At 39.3% G+C, this 19,871-nt stretch overlaps 1 protein-coding gene across 2 annotated transcripts in view; it reads left to right on the top strand.

The window, feature by feature from the left end:
- SMG6 (SMG6 nonsense mediated mRNA decay factor) overlaps window positions 1–19,871 on the top strand; it is a 222,741-nt gene that overhangs the window by 10,517 nt on the left and 192,353 nt on the right. For both annotated transcript variants that reach the window (XM_045836380.1, XM_045836381.1), the window contains exons 7-8: window positions 8,290–8,400; window positions 8,808–9,020. In XM_045836380.1, the coding sequence (XP_045692336.1) occupies window positions 8,290–8,400; window positions 8,808–9,020 (324 nt within the window). The remainder of the gene's footprint in view (window positions 1–8,289; window positions 8,401–8,807; window positions 9,021–19,871) is intronic.

Genomic DNA, 19,871 nt, shown 5'->3' on the forward strand with positions numbered 1-19,871 from the left:
AAAATTCATTGCCCAAATAATGTTGGAGTTATTTCACAAAAGATTCAAAGAACCACCTAATACTTAATTATGGATTGAAATTGTTAAATAATGTGGCTTACTGATAAACTTCCTTCAGAATCTATTGAATCTGTCCTTGCTTTTTACCTCTGTCCTCTTTCTGATATGTTTTTTCATATTCTCTGTGGCTTTATTTTCCTCCCTCCTTTCTTCTTATCTACTATTTTTCTTCTTTCTCATTTCATCTCCTTGTCTAGTTTTTCTTCTTTGCAATTATTGAATTGTCATGTTTCTTGTTAACTAGAAGATATAATTTAATTTTTTCCCAATGGCTTAAAAAAGTTGCAGTAAAATTCACATAACTTGTAATAATTTATAATTATTAATATAATTTTTAATATAATTTTTGTAAATAATCTATTGTTTGTAAAATCCAGTGACATTTAGTACATTAACAGTACTACCATCAACTCTCTCTAGTTCCAAGACATTTTTACTACTTTATTTTTCAAGGTGTCTTTTTTTTCCTTTTTTTTAAAATATATTTTATTGATTATGCTATTACAGTTGTCCCATTTCCCCCTTCACTCCCCTCCACCCTGTACACCCTCTCCCACCCATATCCCCCTCTTTAGTCATGTCCATGTGTCATACTTATAAGTTCTTTAGCTTCTACATTTCCCATGCTATTCTTACCCTCCCCCTGTCTATTTTCAACCTACAATCTATGCTACTTATTCTCTGTACCTTTTCCCCCTTTCTCCTCCTCCCACTCCCCTGTTGCTAACTCTCCATGGGATCTCCATTTCTGTGGTTCTGTTCCTGTTCTAGTTGTTTGCTTAGTTTCTTTTGGTTTTGCTTTAGGTGTGATTATTAATAATTGTGGGTTTGCTGTCCTTTTACTATACATGTTTTTTCTTTTTCTTCTTTTCTTAGATAAGTCCCTTTAACAGTTCATAAAATAAGGGCTTGGTGATGATGACCTCCTTTAACTTGACCTTATCTGAGAAGCACTTTATCTGCCCTTCCATTCTAAATGAAAGCTTTGCTGGATAGAGTAATCTGGGATATAGATCCTTGTCTTTCATGACTTGGAATACTTCTTTCCAGCCCCTTCTTGCCTGTAAGGTCCCTTTTGAGAAATCAGCTGACAGTCTGATGGGAACTCCTTTGTAGGTTACTGTCCCCTTATCTCTTGCTGCTTCTAGGATTCTCTCCTTCATTTTTACCTTGGGTAATTTAATTATGATGTGCTTTGGTGTGTTTCTTCTGGGGTCCAACTTCTTTGGGGCTCTCTGAGCTTCCTGGATTTCCTGGAAGTCTATTTCCTTTGCCAGAATGGGGAAGTTCTCCTTTATTATTTGTTCAAATACTTGCTCAATCTGTTGTTTTTCCTCTTCCCCTTGTGATACCCCTATAATTCGGATGTTGGAATGTTTAAAGATGTCCTGGAGCTTCTCCTCATTTTTTTTGAATTCTTATTTCTTCATTATTTCCTATTTGTTTGTTTTTTTTCTTCCTTCTGGTCCACTCTATTGTTTTGAGTCCCAGTTTCCTTCCCATCATTGTTGGTTCTCCGTGCATCTTCCTTCATCTCTTTTATGGTAACCTGCATTTTTTCATGTAATTTGCACCCAAAATCAACCAGTTCTGTGAGCTTCCTGATCACCAGTGTTTTGAACTGTGCATCTGATAGGTTAGCTATTTCTTGGTCGCTCAAAAGGATGAGTTCTGGGGCACTAATTTGTTCTTCCATTTGAGCCATCCCTCTCTCTCTTTTTTTTTCTGGTCTAGTTGCTCTTGTTACGGTGAGGGACAGAGCCTTAGGTGTTCACCGGGGCTGGGCACCCCAGTCGCTAGATTGTGATGTTGTATGTGGGGGTGGGGGTGGGAGGGAACAATGGCGGCAGCCCCACTCTCCTGGGATCTCAGTCCCTTCCCTGGGATCCTGGGTTGCGTGCTCTACCCTGGTCCACAATCGCAGCCTCACTGGGTCCGCCAGTTGCCACTTGCGTACTCAGGGTCCACCGCTGCGCACCAGGGATGGTTTATGCGCTCTCAGTTGCCTTAGGTGCCCAGCTCTCCCTGCACTCCTGCTGTGACCCACGCTCGTCTCCGCCCCTCCTACCGGTCTGGATGAATGGGTCTACTTAAACTTCTTGGCTGTCCAACTTCCATTCAGATAAATTCTGTGTCAGTTCTGGGTATTATTCTGCCTCTAAATTGCTGTTGTTCTAATCTTGGTTGTGCATGGAGGTACGGTGCGTCCACCTATGCCTCCATCTTGCTAGAAGTCCAGTCAAGGTGTCTTTATTTGTTTTTTTTTTAGGTTATAGTTTATTGATTATGCTATTACAATTGTCCCCATTTTTCCCCCTTTGGCTCCACCCACCCAGTACTCCCTACTCCCTCAGGCAGTCCCCACACCTTTGTTCATGTCCATGGATTGGTCATGCATACAAGTTCTTTGGCTACTCAATTTCCTATACTGTACTTTATATCCCCATGACTATTCTGTAACTACCCATTTGTACTTCCTAAACCCCTCACCTCTTTTATCCATTCCTCCAAACCACTCCCCCACCCCCAGTCTGGCAACCATCAAAATCCTCTATGTAGCCATGATTCTGTCTCTGTTCTACTTGTTTGCTTAGTTTGTTTTTTATATGCAATTGTTGATATATATATTTATTGCCATTTTATTGTTTATAGTTTTGATCTTTTTCTTAGATAACTCCCTTTAACGTTTCATACAGTCCTGGCTAGTGTTGCTCAGTGGATTGAGTGCTGGCCTGCGAACCAAAGGGTTGCCGGTTTGATTCCCAGTCAGGGCATGTGACTGGATTGCGGGCCAGATCTCTAGTTGGGGCTGTACAAGAGGCAACCACACATCAATGTTTCTCTCTCTCTCTCCCTTCCCCTCTTTCTAAAAATAAATACATAAATAAAATAATAAATAAATAAAATATTTTCTTAAAAAACACAATATTTCATACAATCCTGGTTTGGTAGTGATGAACTCCTTTAGCTTTTTTTTGTCTGGCAAGCTCTTTATCTGCTCTTTGATTCCAGATGATAGCTTTGCTGGGTAGAGCAGTCTTGACCATATGTCCTTGCTTTTCATGACTGAATATTTCTTGCTAGTCCTTTCTAGCCTGCAGAGTTTCTTTTGAGACATCAGCTGACAATTTTATGGGAACTCCCCTGGAGGTAACTAACTGCTTTTGTCTCACTGCTTTTAAAATTCTATCCTTATCTTTAACCTTTTTTTTTCTTTTTTAATTTTTATTGTTTTTTAAGATTTTATTTATTTATTTTTAGGAAAGAGAGAGACAAAGTTAGGGGGAGAACACTGATGTGTGATTGCCTCTCACACACCCCCTACTGGGGACCTGGCCTGCAACCCAGGCATGTGCCACAACTGGGAATCGAACCAGTGACCCTTTGGTTTGCAGTGAGTCACACCAGCCAGGGCCGATATATGATGGTTCTGAATGACATGGTTCCGAGTGATGGTTGTTTCATAGTTTAGTTGTAATTTTGATGTGATTGTGCAAGGAGGCCAGCCATGTTTACCTCCATCTTTTTTTTTTAAGATTTTATTTATTTATTAACAGAGGGAAAGGGAGGGAGAAAAAGAGGGAGAGAAACATCTGTGTGTGGTTGTCTCTCATGTCTCTCCTACTGGGGACCTGGCTGGCAGCCCAGGCATGTGCCCTGACTGGTAATTTAACAGGTGACCCTTTGGTTTGCAGGCTGGTGCTCAGTCCACTGAGCCACACCAGCCAGGGCACCTATGCCTCTATTTGACCAGAAGTCCATTTTTATTATCTTAAAAGAAAACCTCATACCCATTACTCCCCATTCCTTCTGAGCCCCAGCCTCTGGCAACCACTAGTCTGCTTTCTGTCTCTGGATTTACCTATTCTAGACGTTTAATGTAATTGGAATAATACAAAATATGACCTTTATATTTAGCTTGTTTCATGTATTATAAAGTATTTGAGGTTGCATGTTGTATCATGTATCAGTAGTTAATTTTTATGTATGAATAATATTCCATTGTACGGATATAACAGTTTTATTTTCTATTTTTTACGATTTTATTTATTTTTATAGAGAGGGGAAGGGAGGGAGAAAGAGAAGGAGAGAAACATCAATGTGTGATTGCCTCCCACATGCCCCCCTACTGGGGACCTGGCTCACAACCCAGGCATGTGTCCTAATTGGTAATCTAACTGCTACCCTTTGATTCTCAGGCTGGTGTTCAGTCCACTGAGACACACCAGCCAGGTCCGATACAGCAAATTTTATTTATTCATTCATCAGTTGGACATTTTGCTTGTTTCCATGTTTCAGCTATTGTAAATAGTGCTTTTGTGAAGTGTGTGTTTGAATATCCATTTTTGATCCTTTTGGGTCTACACCTAGGAATGGGTCCTAGGTATAGGACCCTTGCTGGGTCATATAGTAATTCTATGTTTAACTTTTTGAGGAACAATTAAACTGTTTTCATAGCTGTTGTACCCTTTTACATTCCCATCAGCAGTGTACCAGGGTTCTGATTGCTTCATATTCTTGCCAACGTTTGTTATTTTTTTCTTTTTTTGATTATGACTAATCTGGGTATGAAGTAGTATCTCATTGTGGATCCCCCCACACAGAACTTGGGGACTTTTTTCTTTAATATTTTTTCTTTTTACTTTTTGGTCAGTTTAGGTTTACAGAAAAATTGAGAAGAAAATACAGAGAGTTCCCATATGCTCTCTCAACTTTTTCCTTCCTCTCAATTTTCCTTATTATTAACTTCTTACATTAGTGTTGTATATTTGTTACAATTAATGAGCCAGTAGTGATGCTTTATTATTAACTAAAGGCTGTGTTTTACATTAAGATCCACTTTTATTATTGTACACTCTGTGAGTTTGAACAAATGTGCGGTGACATGTATCTACCATTATAGTATACAGAAGAGCTTCACTGCCCTAAATATATCCTGTGTCCACCCTCCACCAGTTGTCTCTTTCCCTCCCCTGAACCTCTGGCAATCACTGATATTTTTGCTGTCTCCATAGTTTTGCCTTTGCCGGGATGCCACATGATTAGAATCATACAGTATGTAGCTTTTCAGGTTGGCTTCTTTCACTTACCTATATGAATTTAGTGTTATTTTCATGGCTTGATATGTCTTTTTGTTGTATGGATGTATCACAGTTTGTTTATCCATTCCCCTAATTGAAGGACATCTTGACTGATTTCAGGTTTTGGGTATTTTAAATAGAAATGCTGTAAACATTTGTGTGCAGGGTTTTGCGTGGACATGTTTTCAGCTCACTTGGGTAAAACCTAGGAGTGTAATTACGGTACTGTATGGTAAGAGTATACATATGCAGTTTGGGGGGAGACTGCCAAATTGTTTTCCAAAGTGGCTGCACTGTTTTGCGTTCTCACCAGTAGTGGATGAGAATTCCTGTTGCTCTGCATCCTTGCCAGCATTTGGTGTTGTCGGCATTCTGGATTTTGGTCATTCTAATAGGTGTGTAGTGGTATCTCATTGTTTTAATTTGCATTTCCCTAGTGACATGTGCTATGGAGCATCTTTTCATAAATTTACTTGCCATTTTTGTGTCTTTTGGGAGATGATTTGTTTAGTTCTTTTTGCCCATTTTTAGATTTTTATTTATTTTTAGAAGGGGAGGGAGGGAGAGAGAAACATCAGGGATCAGGCCTGCAACCTAGGCACGTGCCCTGACTGGGAATTGTTCCAGTGCCCTGTTGGTTTGTGGGACAGTGCCTAACCAACTGACCTATACCAGTTAGGGCCATTTGTCCATTTTTGAATTGGGTTGTTTCTTATTTTGAGTTTTAAGAGTTCATTGTATAGTTCAGATACCAGTTCTTTATCAGATATGTGTTTTGTGAATATTTTGTCAGCGTGTTCCTTATTTTTGCATTTTCTTAGCAGTGTCTTTCACAGAGAAGAAGTTTTTAATTTTAATGAAATCCAACTTGTCAGTTTTTATTTTATGGATTGTGATTTTGGTGTCGTATCTAAGAAGTCATTACTAAATCCAAGGTTACCTAGGTTTTCTCCTATGTTACCTTCTAAGGGTTACATTATATAGTTTTGCATTTTACATTTTGGGTTAGTTTTTGTGAAGGGTGTAAGGTCTGTATATAGATTAATTTTTTGCATGTGTATGTCCAGTTGTTCAAACACCATTTGTTGAAAAGACCATCCATTGAATGGTCTTTGTTCCTTTGTCAAAGATCAGCTTCCTTTATCTGTGTGGGTCTATTTCTTGACTCTCTATTCTGTTCTGCTCATCTATTTATGTATTCTTAAGCCAGTACCACACTCTTTTGATTATTGTAGCTTTATAGTAAGTCTTGAAGTCAGGTAGTATCCATCTTCCCATTTTGTTCTTCTCTTCCAATAATGTGTGTGCTGTTCTGGTTCTTTTACTTTTTCATATAAACTTTAGAATTAGTTTGTTGATACCCACAAATCCAGTGACTTTGAAGTGATATTTCATTATGGTCTTGTTTGCATTCCCTAAGAACTAATGATATTGAGCATCTTTCAGTATGCTTATTGACCATCTGGAGAAATGTCTATTCAAATCTTTGCCCAATCTTTTAAAAATTAAAAATATTAAAAGTTCTAATTGTAAAATGTACATAAAATAAAATTTGCCATCTTACCAAATTTTTTGGAAAACATTTTATTTATTTATTCTTAGAGATTGAGGAAGAGAGAGAAAGAGAGGAAGAGAAACATCAGTGTGTGAGAGAAACATTAATTGGCCCTGACTGAGGACTGGGCCTACAACCCAGTCATGTGCTCTGACTGGGAGTTGAACCAGAGACCTTTTGGTTTGTGGGATGATGCCCAACCAACTGAGCTACACCAGTTAGGACTCATCTTACCCATTTTTAAGTGTACTATTCAGTAGTGTTAAGTACACTTACGTTGTTGTTCAACCAATCTTCAGAACTCTCCTTATCTTATAAAACTGAAACTCTGTACCTATAAAACAACTATTTCCCATTCTTCTCTCTTATAGCTGCTGACAACTACCCTTCTACTTTCTGTTTCTATGAATTTGCCTACTCTAGGTACTTAAATAAGTGCAATCATACAGTATTTAGTATTTGTTTTTTTGTGACTGACTTATTTCACTTAGCATTATGTCTTCAAGGTTCATTCATGTTATAACTTGTATTAGAATTTCCTTCTTCTTGGAGAGCATTATGCTAAGCGAAATAAGCCAGGCAGTGAGGGACAAATACTATATGATCTCACCTTTAACTGGCACATAATTAACAAAAGAAAAAAGCAAACAAAATATAACCAGATACATTGAAATTAAGAACAATCTAACAATAACCAGAGGGGAGGTAGGAGGGGACAATGCGGGAAAGGGTTTTCAGGAACTACTATAAAGGACACATGGACAAAACCAAGGGGGAGGGTGGAAGCGAGTGAGGGAGGTGGGTTTGGCTGAGGTAGAGGGGAGTTATGGGGGGAAAATGCGGACAACTGTAACTGAACAACAATAAAATAACTTAAAAAAAACTTCCTCCTTCTTAAGGCCAGATTGAGAAGTTATATGTATATACAACATTTTGCTTATCCATTCATCTCTTAGTAGACACTTTCACCTTTTGGGCATTGTGGATAATGCTGCTGTGAACATGAGTGTACAAATACCTCTTCAAGATCCTGCCTTCAATTCTTTTTGGTGTATACCCAGAAGTGGAATTTTCTGGGTCATATGATAATTCTCAGTTTTTTGAGGAGATCTCTCATTTCCTCATCTCAAATGGAAATAATAATAACTATGTGGCAGTGTCCTTAGTTTAGAGATAGTATCTGTGAAGTGGTGATCTCTTGCCTTATTTTCATTATGCTTACTTAGTGATATTGCCATTGTTATTTATAATTTTTAAAAACAATAAATGGCTAGGTGAATTGAACTTTTTTTTTCTCTAAAAACAAGACATAATTGGCTTTTATATTTTTTGAGGCTCTTTATTCTTTTTTTCCCCTTATGAATACTTGGCATAGAGTACCTCTGCATGTAAGGAATAGTATTGTGCAAGAAGGGTCTCTCTGATGTAATTGCCATGGCTTCTTCCATGGATAACATTCTGATTTTCTTACTAGAATTCCTCATAGTTTGGGGCACAGGTTGGGAGAAATGATAGGGTTTCTTGGGTCAGCTGACTTAGGCCAGACTCACAAAGAAAATTGGTTGACTCAGTGTCTCTGGCCTCTTTCCACAGAGGAGGAAGCTTGATGCTGTCTATTATTATATGCGCAGTTTAGCTGCCAGCAACCCTATCCTGACTGCCAAGGAGAGTCTCATGAGCTTGTTTGAAGAGACCAAACGAAAGGTGAGTGGGGATGAGGCAGAATCATTCCTTCCTAGAAGACTGTGTTTCTGTTAGTGCCTCTGTGTCCTTTCGGGAATGACTAATAATGTGCTCAAGGGGTCCCCCTGGGCTGTACTGATGGAAGGCAGTCAGTGCCAATGCAAAACCAAACTCATCTTAGGAGAGCTCTTTGGGGCCCTTGGGTGTACAGGTTTCATAGCATCTAGTTGATAGAATTAGTAACTTTTATGAGACAAAGCAGATGCTACTCTGCTCCTTTTTTTTTATTTTAACTCTGCTACTTTGGAACTGTGACCGAGTTTTTACATTTTATAGTCCTTGGGCAACAAACTCAGGTGAGGTAAGCAGTTGTCTTTACTAGCTAAATCTCTGGAGAGTCTGAGCTTGTGTGTTTGTATGCTGTACAGGCAGAACAGATGGAAAAGAAGCAACATGAGGAATTGGAACTGAGCCCTGACCAGTGGCGGAAAGGAAAGAAGTCTACTCTTCGTCATGTTGGCGATGACACTACTCGCCTAGAGATCTGGATTCATCCATCTCATCCTCGCTCTTCTCAGGGCACTGAGTCTGGAAAGAATTCTGAGCAGGAGAATGGGCTGGGCAGCCTGAGCCCCAGTGACGTAAGTTCCTGAGGGTGATGTAATGAGCAAGATGAGCTAAGTAAGTGTGGGTGCCCTGGTACACACAACTATGAGGCTCACTGTCCAGTCACTGCATACATATTTATTATGCGCTTTCCCTCTCTCACCACTATGTGGCACTGTAGAATTTAGTAAAAGTAATTTTTCTAAATGAAAATTTACTTAGTATAGGATAAAAATTTTTTGCTGCTTTGGGTTTGGATTATCAATATGATTCTTTAGGACTCAGTGTGGGATTTTGGTGAAGCTAGGAAGAGAGAGCATAGTAGTTAGAAAACTACAAATGGCTACATTAGGCCTTGAGAATAAAAATTCATAGTGGAGTGGGTGGTGGGGTAAACTGGGACCAGATCTTGAAGAGTTATGCAGTAAATCATTTGACATTTATCTGAAGGTAGTAGGGAGCTACTGAATGCTTTAAGTAGGGAAATAACATGTCAGATACATATTTTAGAAATATAACTCTGGCTGCACGTGAAAATTTGTGAAAAGTTTGGTGAAGACTAAGACTAGAAATAAGAACAATAGGTGGGTGCTACAGTCATCCAAGATGTGAAGAGGATCTGAACCAGGAAATGGCTTTGGAGATCGAGAGAGGTGAACAGACATGAAGCATATTAAGGAGGTAGATATCCAAAGGACTTGATTGGGCATGCAGCACTGTGGGAGAAGAGGAAGTCAGAAGTAGCACCTGGGTTTCTGTCTTAGTAACTGGTTGGATGATGGTTCATTCTCTGAGATAGGGAATAAAGTTGGTACTAGTGGAGTTGATTTTAAGAGAAAGATGCTGAGTTGACATGTTGGAATTTTTATAGGACACTGAAGTGGAGAGTTTTAAAGGCTAACATATCTGAAGCTGAGGAAAGTAGTCTAGGTCAGAGGTGAAGCTATTTGAAGATATCCTCTCATAGATGCTAATAAAGTCATGAGAGTAGATACAGTCTCTTTAGGAAAAAACAGAATAATAACTAGGTTAAAGATCTAAGAAAAAGGAAATAGAAGTCAGGGAGAGATCCTTGCAGAGGATGGGAAGGGAGTGGGATGCAGAGCACAAGTGAGGGGATTAACCTAGAAGAGGGTGAGAGATCCTTCTTTCTTACACTTCAGGGAATGGAAGAATAGATAATTGGAGTTGCAGATAGATTTGTGGGTATTGTAGGAGGAAGGTGAAGGAGGGCCTTTTATTAAAAAGATTTTATTATTTTTAGAGGTGGGGAAGAGAGGGAGAGAAACATCAATGTGTGAGAGATACATTGATTGGTTGCCTCTCACTTCCAGTTGAGGACTGGTGGCCCACAATGCAGGCATGTGCCCTGACTAGGAATCAAACTCATGACCTTTCAGTTTGCAGGCTGGCACTCATTCTACCAAGCCTCACGAGCCAGGGTGAGGGAGGGCCTATATGATGTTTTCTATTTTCTCTTTGAAGCTGGAGTCATGGTTTTCTGCTAAGAATGAGTTAGCGATGGGATAGGAAGACTTTTCCTTTGTGGTTTAATTTAAGATTTTTATTTATATTCCTGTATCTTTCTTAGTCTTTAGCTGTTTTCTGGATGACTTGAAAAAGTCATTGCATATAAATGAAATTATCAACTTCCTATGTGCCATAGTGTGCAGGGGTCCCCATATGTTAAGGTGTTTCTGGGGAGCTGCTGCAGTGGTAGAATCCTTTACTGCTGCCCTCTTCTAGTTTGGATATTACAGTCCCTGGACACCTGTTTGAGTAAGATAAACTGTTCTACTGTGTTAGCTCCACTGTCTAGCAATCTTTAAAATTGAAAGTGATAATGACAATAAAGCCATTTTATGGCTTTCTTTGACCATGACCTAAAGGTTGGAGATTATCCCTCATAAAGGTTAGAACTAATCTTTTATAGTTATAACCTTTCTCTTCCTTTAGGTGTTTAATTTACTTTTTAAGTAATGTGTTTGTAAGTTTGTGTTTTTATTCTTATGTGTATTTCAGAAAAGGCATTTTCAGCATGTGAGCTGTCATTGATCCATGATAATTTTATTAATTTTAACATACAAATGTGTGAATATATAAAAAACTTTAAATAATTGCACATATATGTAGAGTAAAATGTGATAATTTTGTTTTCTGAACTATTTGTGAAACTGTTTATATATTTTCAGTCTATATATCATTTTTAAGTAATTTGGTTCCCTTAATTTCTTTTAAATATATGTCTGTGAGTTTGGGCTTTTAGTTCTGGACTACCAGCCCTTGAGGCAGAAGTCTGCAGTTTCATAGCTCTTCGTTTATCCAGTCAGGAAACCACACTGTGTTTTTTTTACCTGCTTTCTGAGGCCCAACTCAGCCTCCCATATTATTTTATTTCTTATATTAGGCCCCAAGAACTCAGCTTGTTTTCTCTCTTCCTCAGAACTTACAGTTGATGGGAGTGGGCATTTATTCACATATATTTGAGTGATTGGGCATCGGGGATACAGAGATTAAAACAACCAAAAATGATCTTCAACCTCAGGGAGTACTCAGTCATGTGGGGAAGACCCAGCAACATAAATAGATGATTATAATGCAGTGTTCCAACTGCTGTGAGAAAGGTAAACATGAGAGGCTGAGGGAGCATGCAATCTGAGCACCTAGTCAGCGTGGTGAGGGAAGGCTGGGATGGAGAAACATTTTGCAGCTGAAGGATGATGTAAAGGACATTTCCATTCAGAGGCATGAAAGCTTGAAAGAGGCACGAAGGCTTAGAAAACTGCAAGTAGTTCCGTATGGCTGGAGGCTAGGATGTGGGAAGTACTCTTCCTAGAGACCTGAGTCATTCTTTACCCCTTCCTTTCCTATACCCGCACATCCAGTCAATACCAAGAGCTATTGAATCTACCTACTAAACATAATTTGAATCCATCCACTTTTCTCGGTTTCCACTCCCACCATCCTAGTCCAAACTCTCACTTTAGAAATCCACAAACTGTTGAAAGAAGCTCCTAATGGCCTTTCTACATTACTTCTGGTCCTCCTTTGGCCTTTCTTTTTAGACAGTGACACAGATGAGTTACCTGATCATGTCACTTCCATACTTGAAAGTCTTTTTAGTTGAACCTGTTTGTTCTTAGAATTAGGTCCAGAATCCTTAGCATAGTCTATGGGCCCCACATGATTTGGCTCCTGCTGTTGCTAACCTTATCTTATGCTTCTCTTACCCTCTTTGTTGTTCTCTGGACACACTGCCTTTTTCCTGGAAGGGCCCACACTCTTTTCTGGTCCTATGACTGTTGGACATTCTCTCTGCCTGCAATGTTCCTCTCTCCTTGCCAGTCCCATTCTTATCCTTCAATCCTTAGCATGAACATCACCTCCAATGCCAGGTAAACTTTTCCTGATTCTTGAGCCTGCTTTTTTCCCCTTTGTAATACTACATTTCTTTTCTTTTTTTTTTTTAAAGATTTTATTTACTTACTTTTTAGACGGGAATAGAGAGAGAAAGAGAGGGAGAGACATTTGTGTGGTTGGCCCCTCGTGTGACCCTAACCAGTGACCTGGCCTGCAAACCAGACTTGTGCTCTGACTGGGATTGAACCAGTGACCCTTTGGTTCACAAGCCAGAGCTCAATCCACTGAGCCACAATAGCCAGGGCTCTTTTTTTTCCAAAGTATATTTTATCGATTACACAATTACAGTTGTCCCATTTTTTTTCTCCTCTATTTCCCTCCACCCTGCACCCCCCTCCACCAGCATTCACCTTCCTTAGTTCATGTCCATGAGTCGTACATACAAATTCTTTGGCTTCTCCATTTCCTATACTATTTTTAACCTCCCCCTGTCTATTTTGTGCCCACCAATTATGCTTCTTATTCCCTGTACATTTTCCCCCATTCTCCCCGCCTGCCCCCGTTCACTGATACTTTCCATGTGATCTCCATTTCTGTGATTCTGTTCCTGTTCTGTTTGCTTAGTTTCCCTTTTTTTTTAAAGATCCAGTTGTTGATAGTTATGAGTTTGTTGTCATTTTACTGTTCATATTTTTGATCATCTTCTTTTTCTTAGATAAGTACCTTTAACATTTCATGTAACAAGAACTTGGTGATGGTGAAGTCCTTTAACTTGACCTTATCTGGGAAGTATTTTATTTATTTTTAAATATTTTTATTTATTTATTTTTCGACAGAGGGGAAGGGGGTGAGAGAGGGAGAGAAACATCAATGTGCGGTTGCCTCTGGCATGCCCCACACTGGGGACCTGGTTTGCAACCCAGGCATGTGCCCTGACTGGGAATTGAACCAGTGACCCCTTGTTTTACAGGCCAGCACTCAGTCCATGGAGCCACACCAGCCAGGTGGGAAGCACTTTAACTGCCCTTTCATTCTAAATGATAGCTTTCCTGGATAGAGTAATCTTGGATGTAGGTCCTTGCCTTTCATGATTTTGAATACTTCTTCCCACCCCATTCTTGCCTGTAGGGTTTCTTTTGAGAAATCAGTCGATAAATCTTATGGGAACTCATTTGTAGGTAACTGTCTCCTTTTCTCTTGCTGCTTTTAAGATTCTCTCCTCTTTAACCTTGGCTAATGCAATTATGATGTGCCTTGGTGTGTGTTTTCTTGGGTTCAACTCCTTTGGGACTCTCTGAGTTTCCTGGACTTCTTGGAAGTCTTATTTCCTTTGCCAGATTGGGGAAGTTCTCCATTATTTCCTCAAAAATGTTTTCAGTTTCTTCGTCTTCTCCTTCTGGCACCTTCTATGCCAGATATTGGAGCATTTCAAGTAGTCCCAGAGACTCCTCAGCTTCTCCTCATTTTTTTGAATCCTTGTTTCTTCATCCCATTCTTGTTGGATGTTTATTTCTTCCTTCTGGTCCGAACTGTTGATTTGAGACCCGGTTTCCTTCCCTTCACTGTTAGTTCCCTGTATATTTTTTTAATTTCATTTTGCATAGCCTTTACTTTTTCCTCTATTTTGTGACCATACTCAGCCATTTCTGTGAGCATCCTGAATACCAGTGTTTTGAACTGAGCATCTGATAGGTTGGCTATCTCTTTATCACTTAGTTTGTTTTTTTGAGTTTTGATCTGTTCTTTTATTTGGGCCATATTTCTTTGCCTCAGCTCACCTGTTATGTTGTAAGGGGTAGAATCTTAGCTGTTTGCCGGGGCAGGGTGGCAACCTAGGTTGTTGCGTTGTGGTGCTGTATGTGGGTGAGGGGTCCGAGAGGGAACAATGCCATGTTCTCAGCTTGGCAGCTTTCAGTCACTTCCTCTGCTACCCATAATCAAATTGGGCCCTTCTGGTGCTGATTCCCAGGTGGGTGGGTTTGTGTACATTTTAGGAGCCTGTGGGTCTCTTCAATGAACTCTCCTGTGAGGCTGGGAGTTTCTCCCGCTGCCTCAACCCCCATAGGTTTTTACAGCCAGAGGTTTTAAGGCTTTCTTTTCTTGCTCTGGAACCCTGTGTTGTGTGGACTGCCTCACTCCCCAGTTGTCCCTCCCTCTTGGTTTATCCACATACATAATGTGGGACTGCCAGCAGCAGCCTCACTCACCCTAGTCCTCCAGCCAACACCTTGCTGTGAGTCCTCTCCACCTGGGCTGCCCATTCTCCTCCCCTCCTACCAGTCTGAATGAATGTTTCTTCTTTCACTCCTTGGTTGTTGGACTTCCATACAGTTCAAATTTCTGGCAGTTCTGTTGGGTTTTTGTTTTTAAATTTGTTGTCCTTTTGGTTGCACAAGGAGGCAAAGTATATCTACCTATGCCTCCATCTTGGCTGCAAGTCATATCACATTTCTTACTAAGTAATTTTAGGTGTAACTCTGTTGTTGCTGGTTAGGTCTCTCCCTTGCTAGGTTTGAACTTCTGTGAAAGTGGGGTTCATATCTATTGTAGTGTTCATTGCTTTATGCCCAGTGCCTGCATGTAGAAGATGCTAAATAAACCTTAACTGAATATATAAATGAGGGGAAGAACAGTGAGGGATGAGGCTGGAAAAGATAGGAGGGGTCAGATCCTTTATAAATATTGAGAAGTTTCCATATAGAGGATTTTAAGCAGGAGGATAACATCAGATTGTGTAATAATCACTCTTTTTTAGTACTTCTAGTATTGGAAAGATTTAAAGGGAATTTTAAAAATTGCAGACGTACCCCCAATTCATTGTATCTTAATCAAGCAATAACATACTTAAAGTTTAAAGTGACAGTCACTCGTATTCTTGTCTTTAGAGATATCACAATGAACTATTTGATGGAGATTCTCCCAGACCTTTTTGTAAGCATTTATGTGTATGCATATGCACACATACTTGTAGATACATGAAATATATTTTTAATAAAATGGGATTATACTATATATATTAATCTGCAGTTTGCTTTTTTAAGTTATCATCAGTTCTGCTATAATGTCACACATAACACTTCTGAAAATCACTGCACTGTGTAAAATCACACAATAAAAACCACAGAGCTTATGAGGAAAATGGGGTTAGGGGAACAACACTCAAAAACTTGCTCAGTGACATATTTTTTAAAAAGAAAGGAACTAATAAAATAGTTGTACAATTTTATACATGTCCATTGGTTAAGAAATAATATAAATACTGTCTTCAAAAAGACATAAAGTTTGCCTGTAGAAGTGGGCTTCAGAAGGATTGCAATTTCTGAGTTACTGGGAAGTGGTGGCTATTCGATACTAGATGGGCAGGTTAACACTAGCTGTGGATAGGTGTGGCTCATAACACGAGTTTGAGTGGTTGACTGCAGTAGCTGTTTTATGTATTCCTATGCAGCTCAGTTCAGTTGAGTTCAGTTTTCTGTGTTCACCTGCTGTTTCTCACAAAGTCACACATGAGCAAAATGTAAAATTTGTGTCGTGGTCATGTTGCTCCCTGATATGTTGATCACAATGGAATGAAATCTTTTTTCTTTCGTTTATTTTTTTATTTAATTGTTGTTCAAGTGCAGTTTTCTGTCTTTTACTCCCATCCTAGCCAACCCCCCAGCCCTCCCCACGTCCCTCCCATTTCCAACCCCCCCCCCTCCGTTTTTGTCCATGTGTCCTTTATACTTGTTCCTGTAAACCTTTCCCCTTTTCCCCTGAAATTCCCTCCCCTCTCCCTTCTGGTCACTGTCAGCCTGTCCTCTATTTCAGTGTCTTTGGTTATATTTTGCTTGTTTGTTTGTTTTGTTGTTTAGGTTCACAGTGGAATGCTTATTTTCAAAACAAGCATTATAGCAGAATTGACTTTATTTCCACTAAGAATACCTTTTCTTAGTATATTCTTATTATGGCTGCATGATATCCCATTATAAAGATGTATATCATTTATTTAACTCATGTGTATAATGTAAATATATACTGTTCATTGCTTATTCATTTTAGTTGTCCTTTTTGGGTGATTAGCCTTAATAGGAATTGTTCCTTTTCCAACTCCCAGTTTCTAGCATAAACTACTAAAATTCAGATCCATGAATAAGAAACAAAATATAGCTTCAGATGGATGTTAGTAATGATAGTAAACTCTCAACTACTTTATCTCCCTGCCAAGCATGGGCTTTGGATCTCTCCGTGAATTTGAATGGCTGCAGGAGGTTAGCTTGTGGGTTGTTGGTTTTCAGCCTTGAGATGTGGTTTGGGTTGCACATGCAACCTGGGGAGGGACTGCCAACCTCAACTGTAAGTGGCATGCTCTTAAACTATTGAGACTTCCATTTAAACTCTTCTCCTACCAGCTAGGCCACTCAAATTTAATTCACTAGGTTCCAAGCAGTTTTTATTTAGTAGGTATGCCTTCTGGTATGCCTCATTTTCCTTTGAAAATCAGAAACGAGTATGGCTTAGCACGTACTCTTGTTGCTGATAGTGAGTTAATTAAGGATATTAAATGATAGCACCAGGAATAATTTTCACACTGAAAAACAAAGGTCTCTGATAGAACTACTGAGGATTTTCTTAGACCTGATTCCTTCATTAGCATCTTGAATAGAATGGTACACATGTGTGTCTACTGTGGAAAAATGAGGAAATAAGAATGGGAGCCTTTGATGTTTGTCTCTCAAACTTGAGTGAATTCTTGTGCTTTGGCATGATTTGGTTTACCATTTACAGCATTTTCTTCAAAGAACTGTGACTGTTGTACCTACAGTATCCTTGGTGCTGTGTATAGATATATGTCTTTAGACAGGCGAAATGTCATTGTATATTTGGCCAAGCTTTTGCCACATCTTCCTTCTCTTTTGCCCCCCTGAATGTGTGTTTGGGTGTTCATACTAGGCTGTACAGTAGCTCCTAATACCTGTTATTTGGCCTCTTATTTGAATTTTCAGCTTATTTCATCCACTAAATGATATTGTTTGCTTTGGTCTTTAATTTTTGTTCCTTGTTCTTCTGTCACATTCCATTATTTATTTTGTTTCTTTGCATAGTATCTGTTTTAAGGACTTGTTCAGGTCTGGAATTTAATGCAGTTATCCCTGAGTTTTTGGAGTAGAAGGCTGTGTTCCAGGTCTAGTGCTTGATGAGACTAAAGTTCAGTTTACTTGTCCTGCTGTGCCAGCTTTGTGCTAGGATTGTAAAAATGAATATGACATTGGTATTACCTTTGAGAGCTTTGAGTCTAATGCATGGGTCAGCAAGCCTTTTCTTGAAAAAGGCCAGATAGTGAATATTTTAGGCTTTGCAGGTCATGTGGTCTCTGTTACAGAAACTCAGCTCTGCTGTTGTAGAGCTGGAGTAGCCTTAAACAATACATAAATGAGTAAGTATGTCTGTGTTCCAGTAAAACTTCGTTTACAAAGACAGGTGGCAGGTTACATTTGACCTGTGGGCCTAGTGTGCCAGCCTCCGGTCTAGTTGAAAGAATGGCCACATAAACAGAATGTCTCCGTATATAGTCACTTATTGTTAATTCACATCAGTAACATGTTCTATAAAGCTGTCACAGACACTGAATTAGTGAGTACTGAACCATTGCTCCTAAGGAAAATGCAGGCTAGGTTCCCGTGAGCCTCTGGTTATAAGGATTTCTTCAATATGCAACCTTATTTTGTGTATGTTTTTGTTTAAAGACATACCTTATTTAGTATTGTCATTGATTAATTAATCTTGAACTCATGGCCAGAAGCACTATAAGTCATACTCAGACAAACTTGTGTGACACATTTTTTTCCGTAAGGCATATCACAGCCTTCTTGTGCCTACACAGCATTTCGTCTTGTGCCTACATTTGGGGACCATTTTAATCAACAAAATCACCAACAAAAAGCACAAAAATGTGAAAAATGTGGCACTAAATAGACCATGAAAAGGATAATTGTTTACAGTATGAGAACTTGAACAAGAAGTCAGAGTCACCTATTTGACCTCAGCTGGGAACATGTGTATTGTGCCGCTCGAATTTTTTGCCACTTTGTATATGTCCACAAATGATTGTGAAAGTACCATGAGTGTAGATTTTGGGTTACTAGTAAGTTTAGTGGGGAGGTGAATTCACAGTTTGAAATCCACCGATAATGAGGACTGACTGGTTTACAGTAAGAGTTCTGAGGGGGATATGCATTGGTTATCATGGAAGCCCAAAGAAGGGCACTTGGTCCAATCCTGGTTGAGGCATGGGTTTTGAGGAGGAAAAGAGAGCAAGTTCTGAAGGCTTCCTGGAAAACTTAACTAGGCAGAGTGAGGACAGACTGTTGCAGGTAGAAGGAACAGCATGAGCAAAGAGAGGAGGTGTGACACAGCAAGGGGTTTGCAGGTATGTAAATCTGTGGTCACTTGGAGGATAATGTGAGAAAGTTGGAATGGTAGAGGGACTGATGACTCTTCCACTGAAACCACTTTCTCGTTTGGTGCTTGGTATGGGTGGTGATCAGTGGGCTTATTGTGGTAATAATTTGTTTCTGGAATTTCTCATTGTTTATTTGTGTCTGTATTGTTAGTTCAATAAAAACAATACCATTCTATTCATTAAAATTTGTAGGGTGGGGCCCTGGCCAGGTAGCTTAGTTGCTTAGAATGTATTCCCAATATACCAAGGTTGCTGGTTTGATGCCCAGTAAGGGCACATACAAGAATCAACCAGTGAATGCATAAGTAAGTCTAACACCGCATGGATGTTTCTCTCTTTGTCTCTCTGTGCCTCTCTCTCTCTCTCAAATCAATAAATTAAAAAAATTAGAAAAAAATTTTGGTAGGGTGGAAGTTGATTGAATTTTTTGCCCCATAGTCTGCTGATTAAAATATGAGGACTGTTCTTTTATTTATTTTTATTTTTTTAAAAGATTTTATTATTTTTAGAGAGAGGGGAAGGGAGGGAGAAAGAAGGCAAGTGAAACATCAATGTGTGGTTGCCTCTTGCACACCCTCTACTGGGGACATGGCCTGCAACCCAGGTATGTGCCCTGACTGGGAATCGAACTGGCAACACTTTGGTTCGCAGGCCCACACTCAGTCCACTGAGCTACACCAGTCAGGGCCTGGGGGATATTCTTTTTAGACAGTGCTTTTAGGCATTCTGAACTCAACCATACAGAAGATTGTCTCTTTCTGTCTTGGTTGTTGGAGGAAATTGCCACTGGCTTTGATTATTAAGTAGGGCATTTTTTTCTTTTCATTTTGATATTTTTATGGCTTTAAAAAATTTACAAAGCCAATACATGCTTATTGTAAAAAAATGGGAAATTCAAATAAACAATATATTTTTACCACCTAGAAATAATCACTATTAATGTTTTAGGATGTGTTCTTCCTGCATGTTTATACAGAACACAGCATTTAGAGTGGAAATGCCTAATGCCATTAACCTGGGAAATCAGAAGAGAAAAAATGCACAATTATTAACCCAGAATCTGGTTGAGAAAGTGGTATTCTAA

Source organism: Phyllostomus hastatus, unplaced genomic scaffold, assembly GCF_019186645.2.
Source record: "Phyllostomus hastatus isolate PE091 unplaced genomic scaffold, TTU_PhHast_1.1 phas_contig_210, whole genome shotgun sequence".
In the NCBI taxonomy this organism is placed as follows: domain Eukaryota; kingdom Metazoa; phylum Chordata; class Mammalia; order Chiroptera; family Phyllostomidae; genus Phyllostomus; species Phyllostomus hastatus.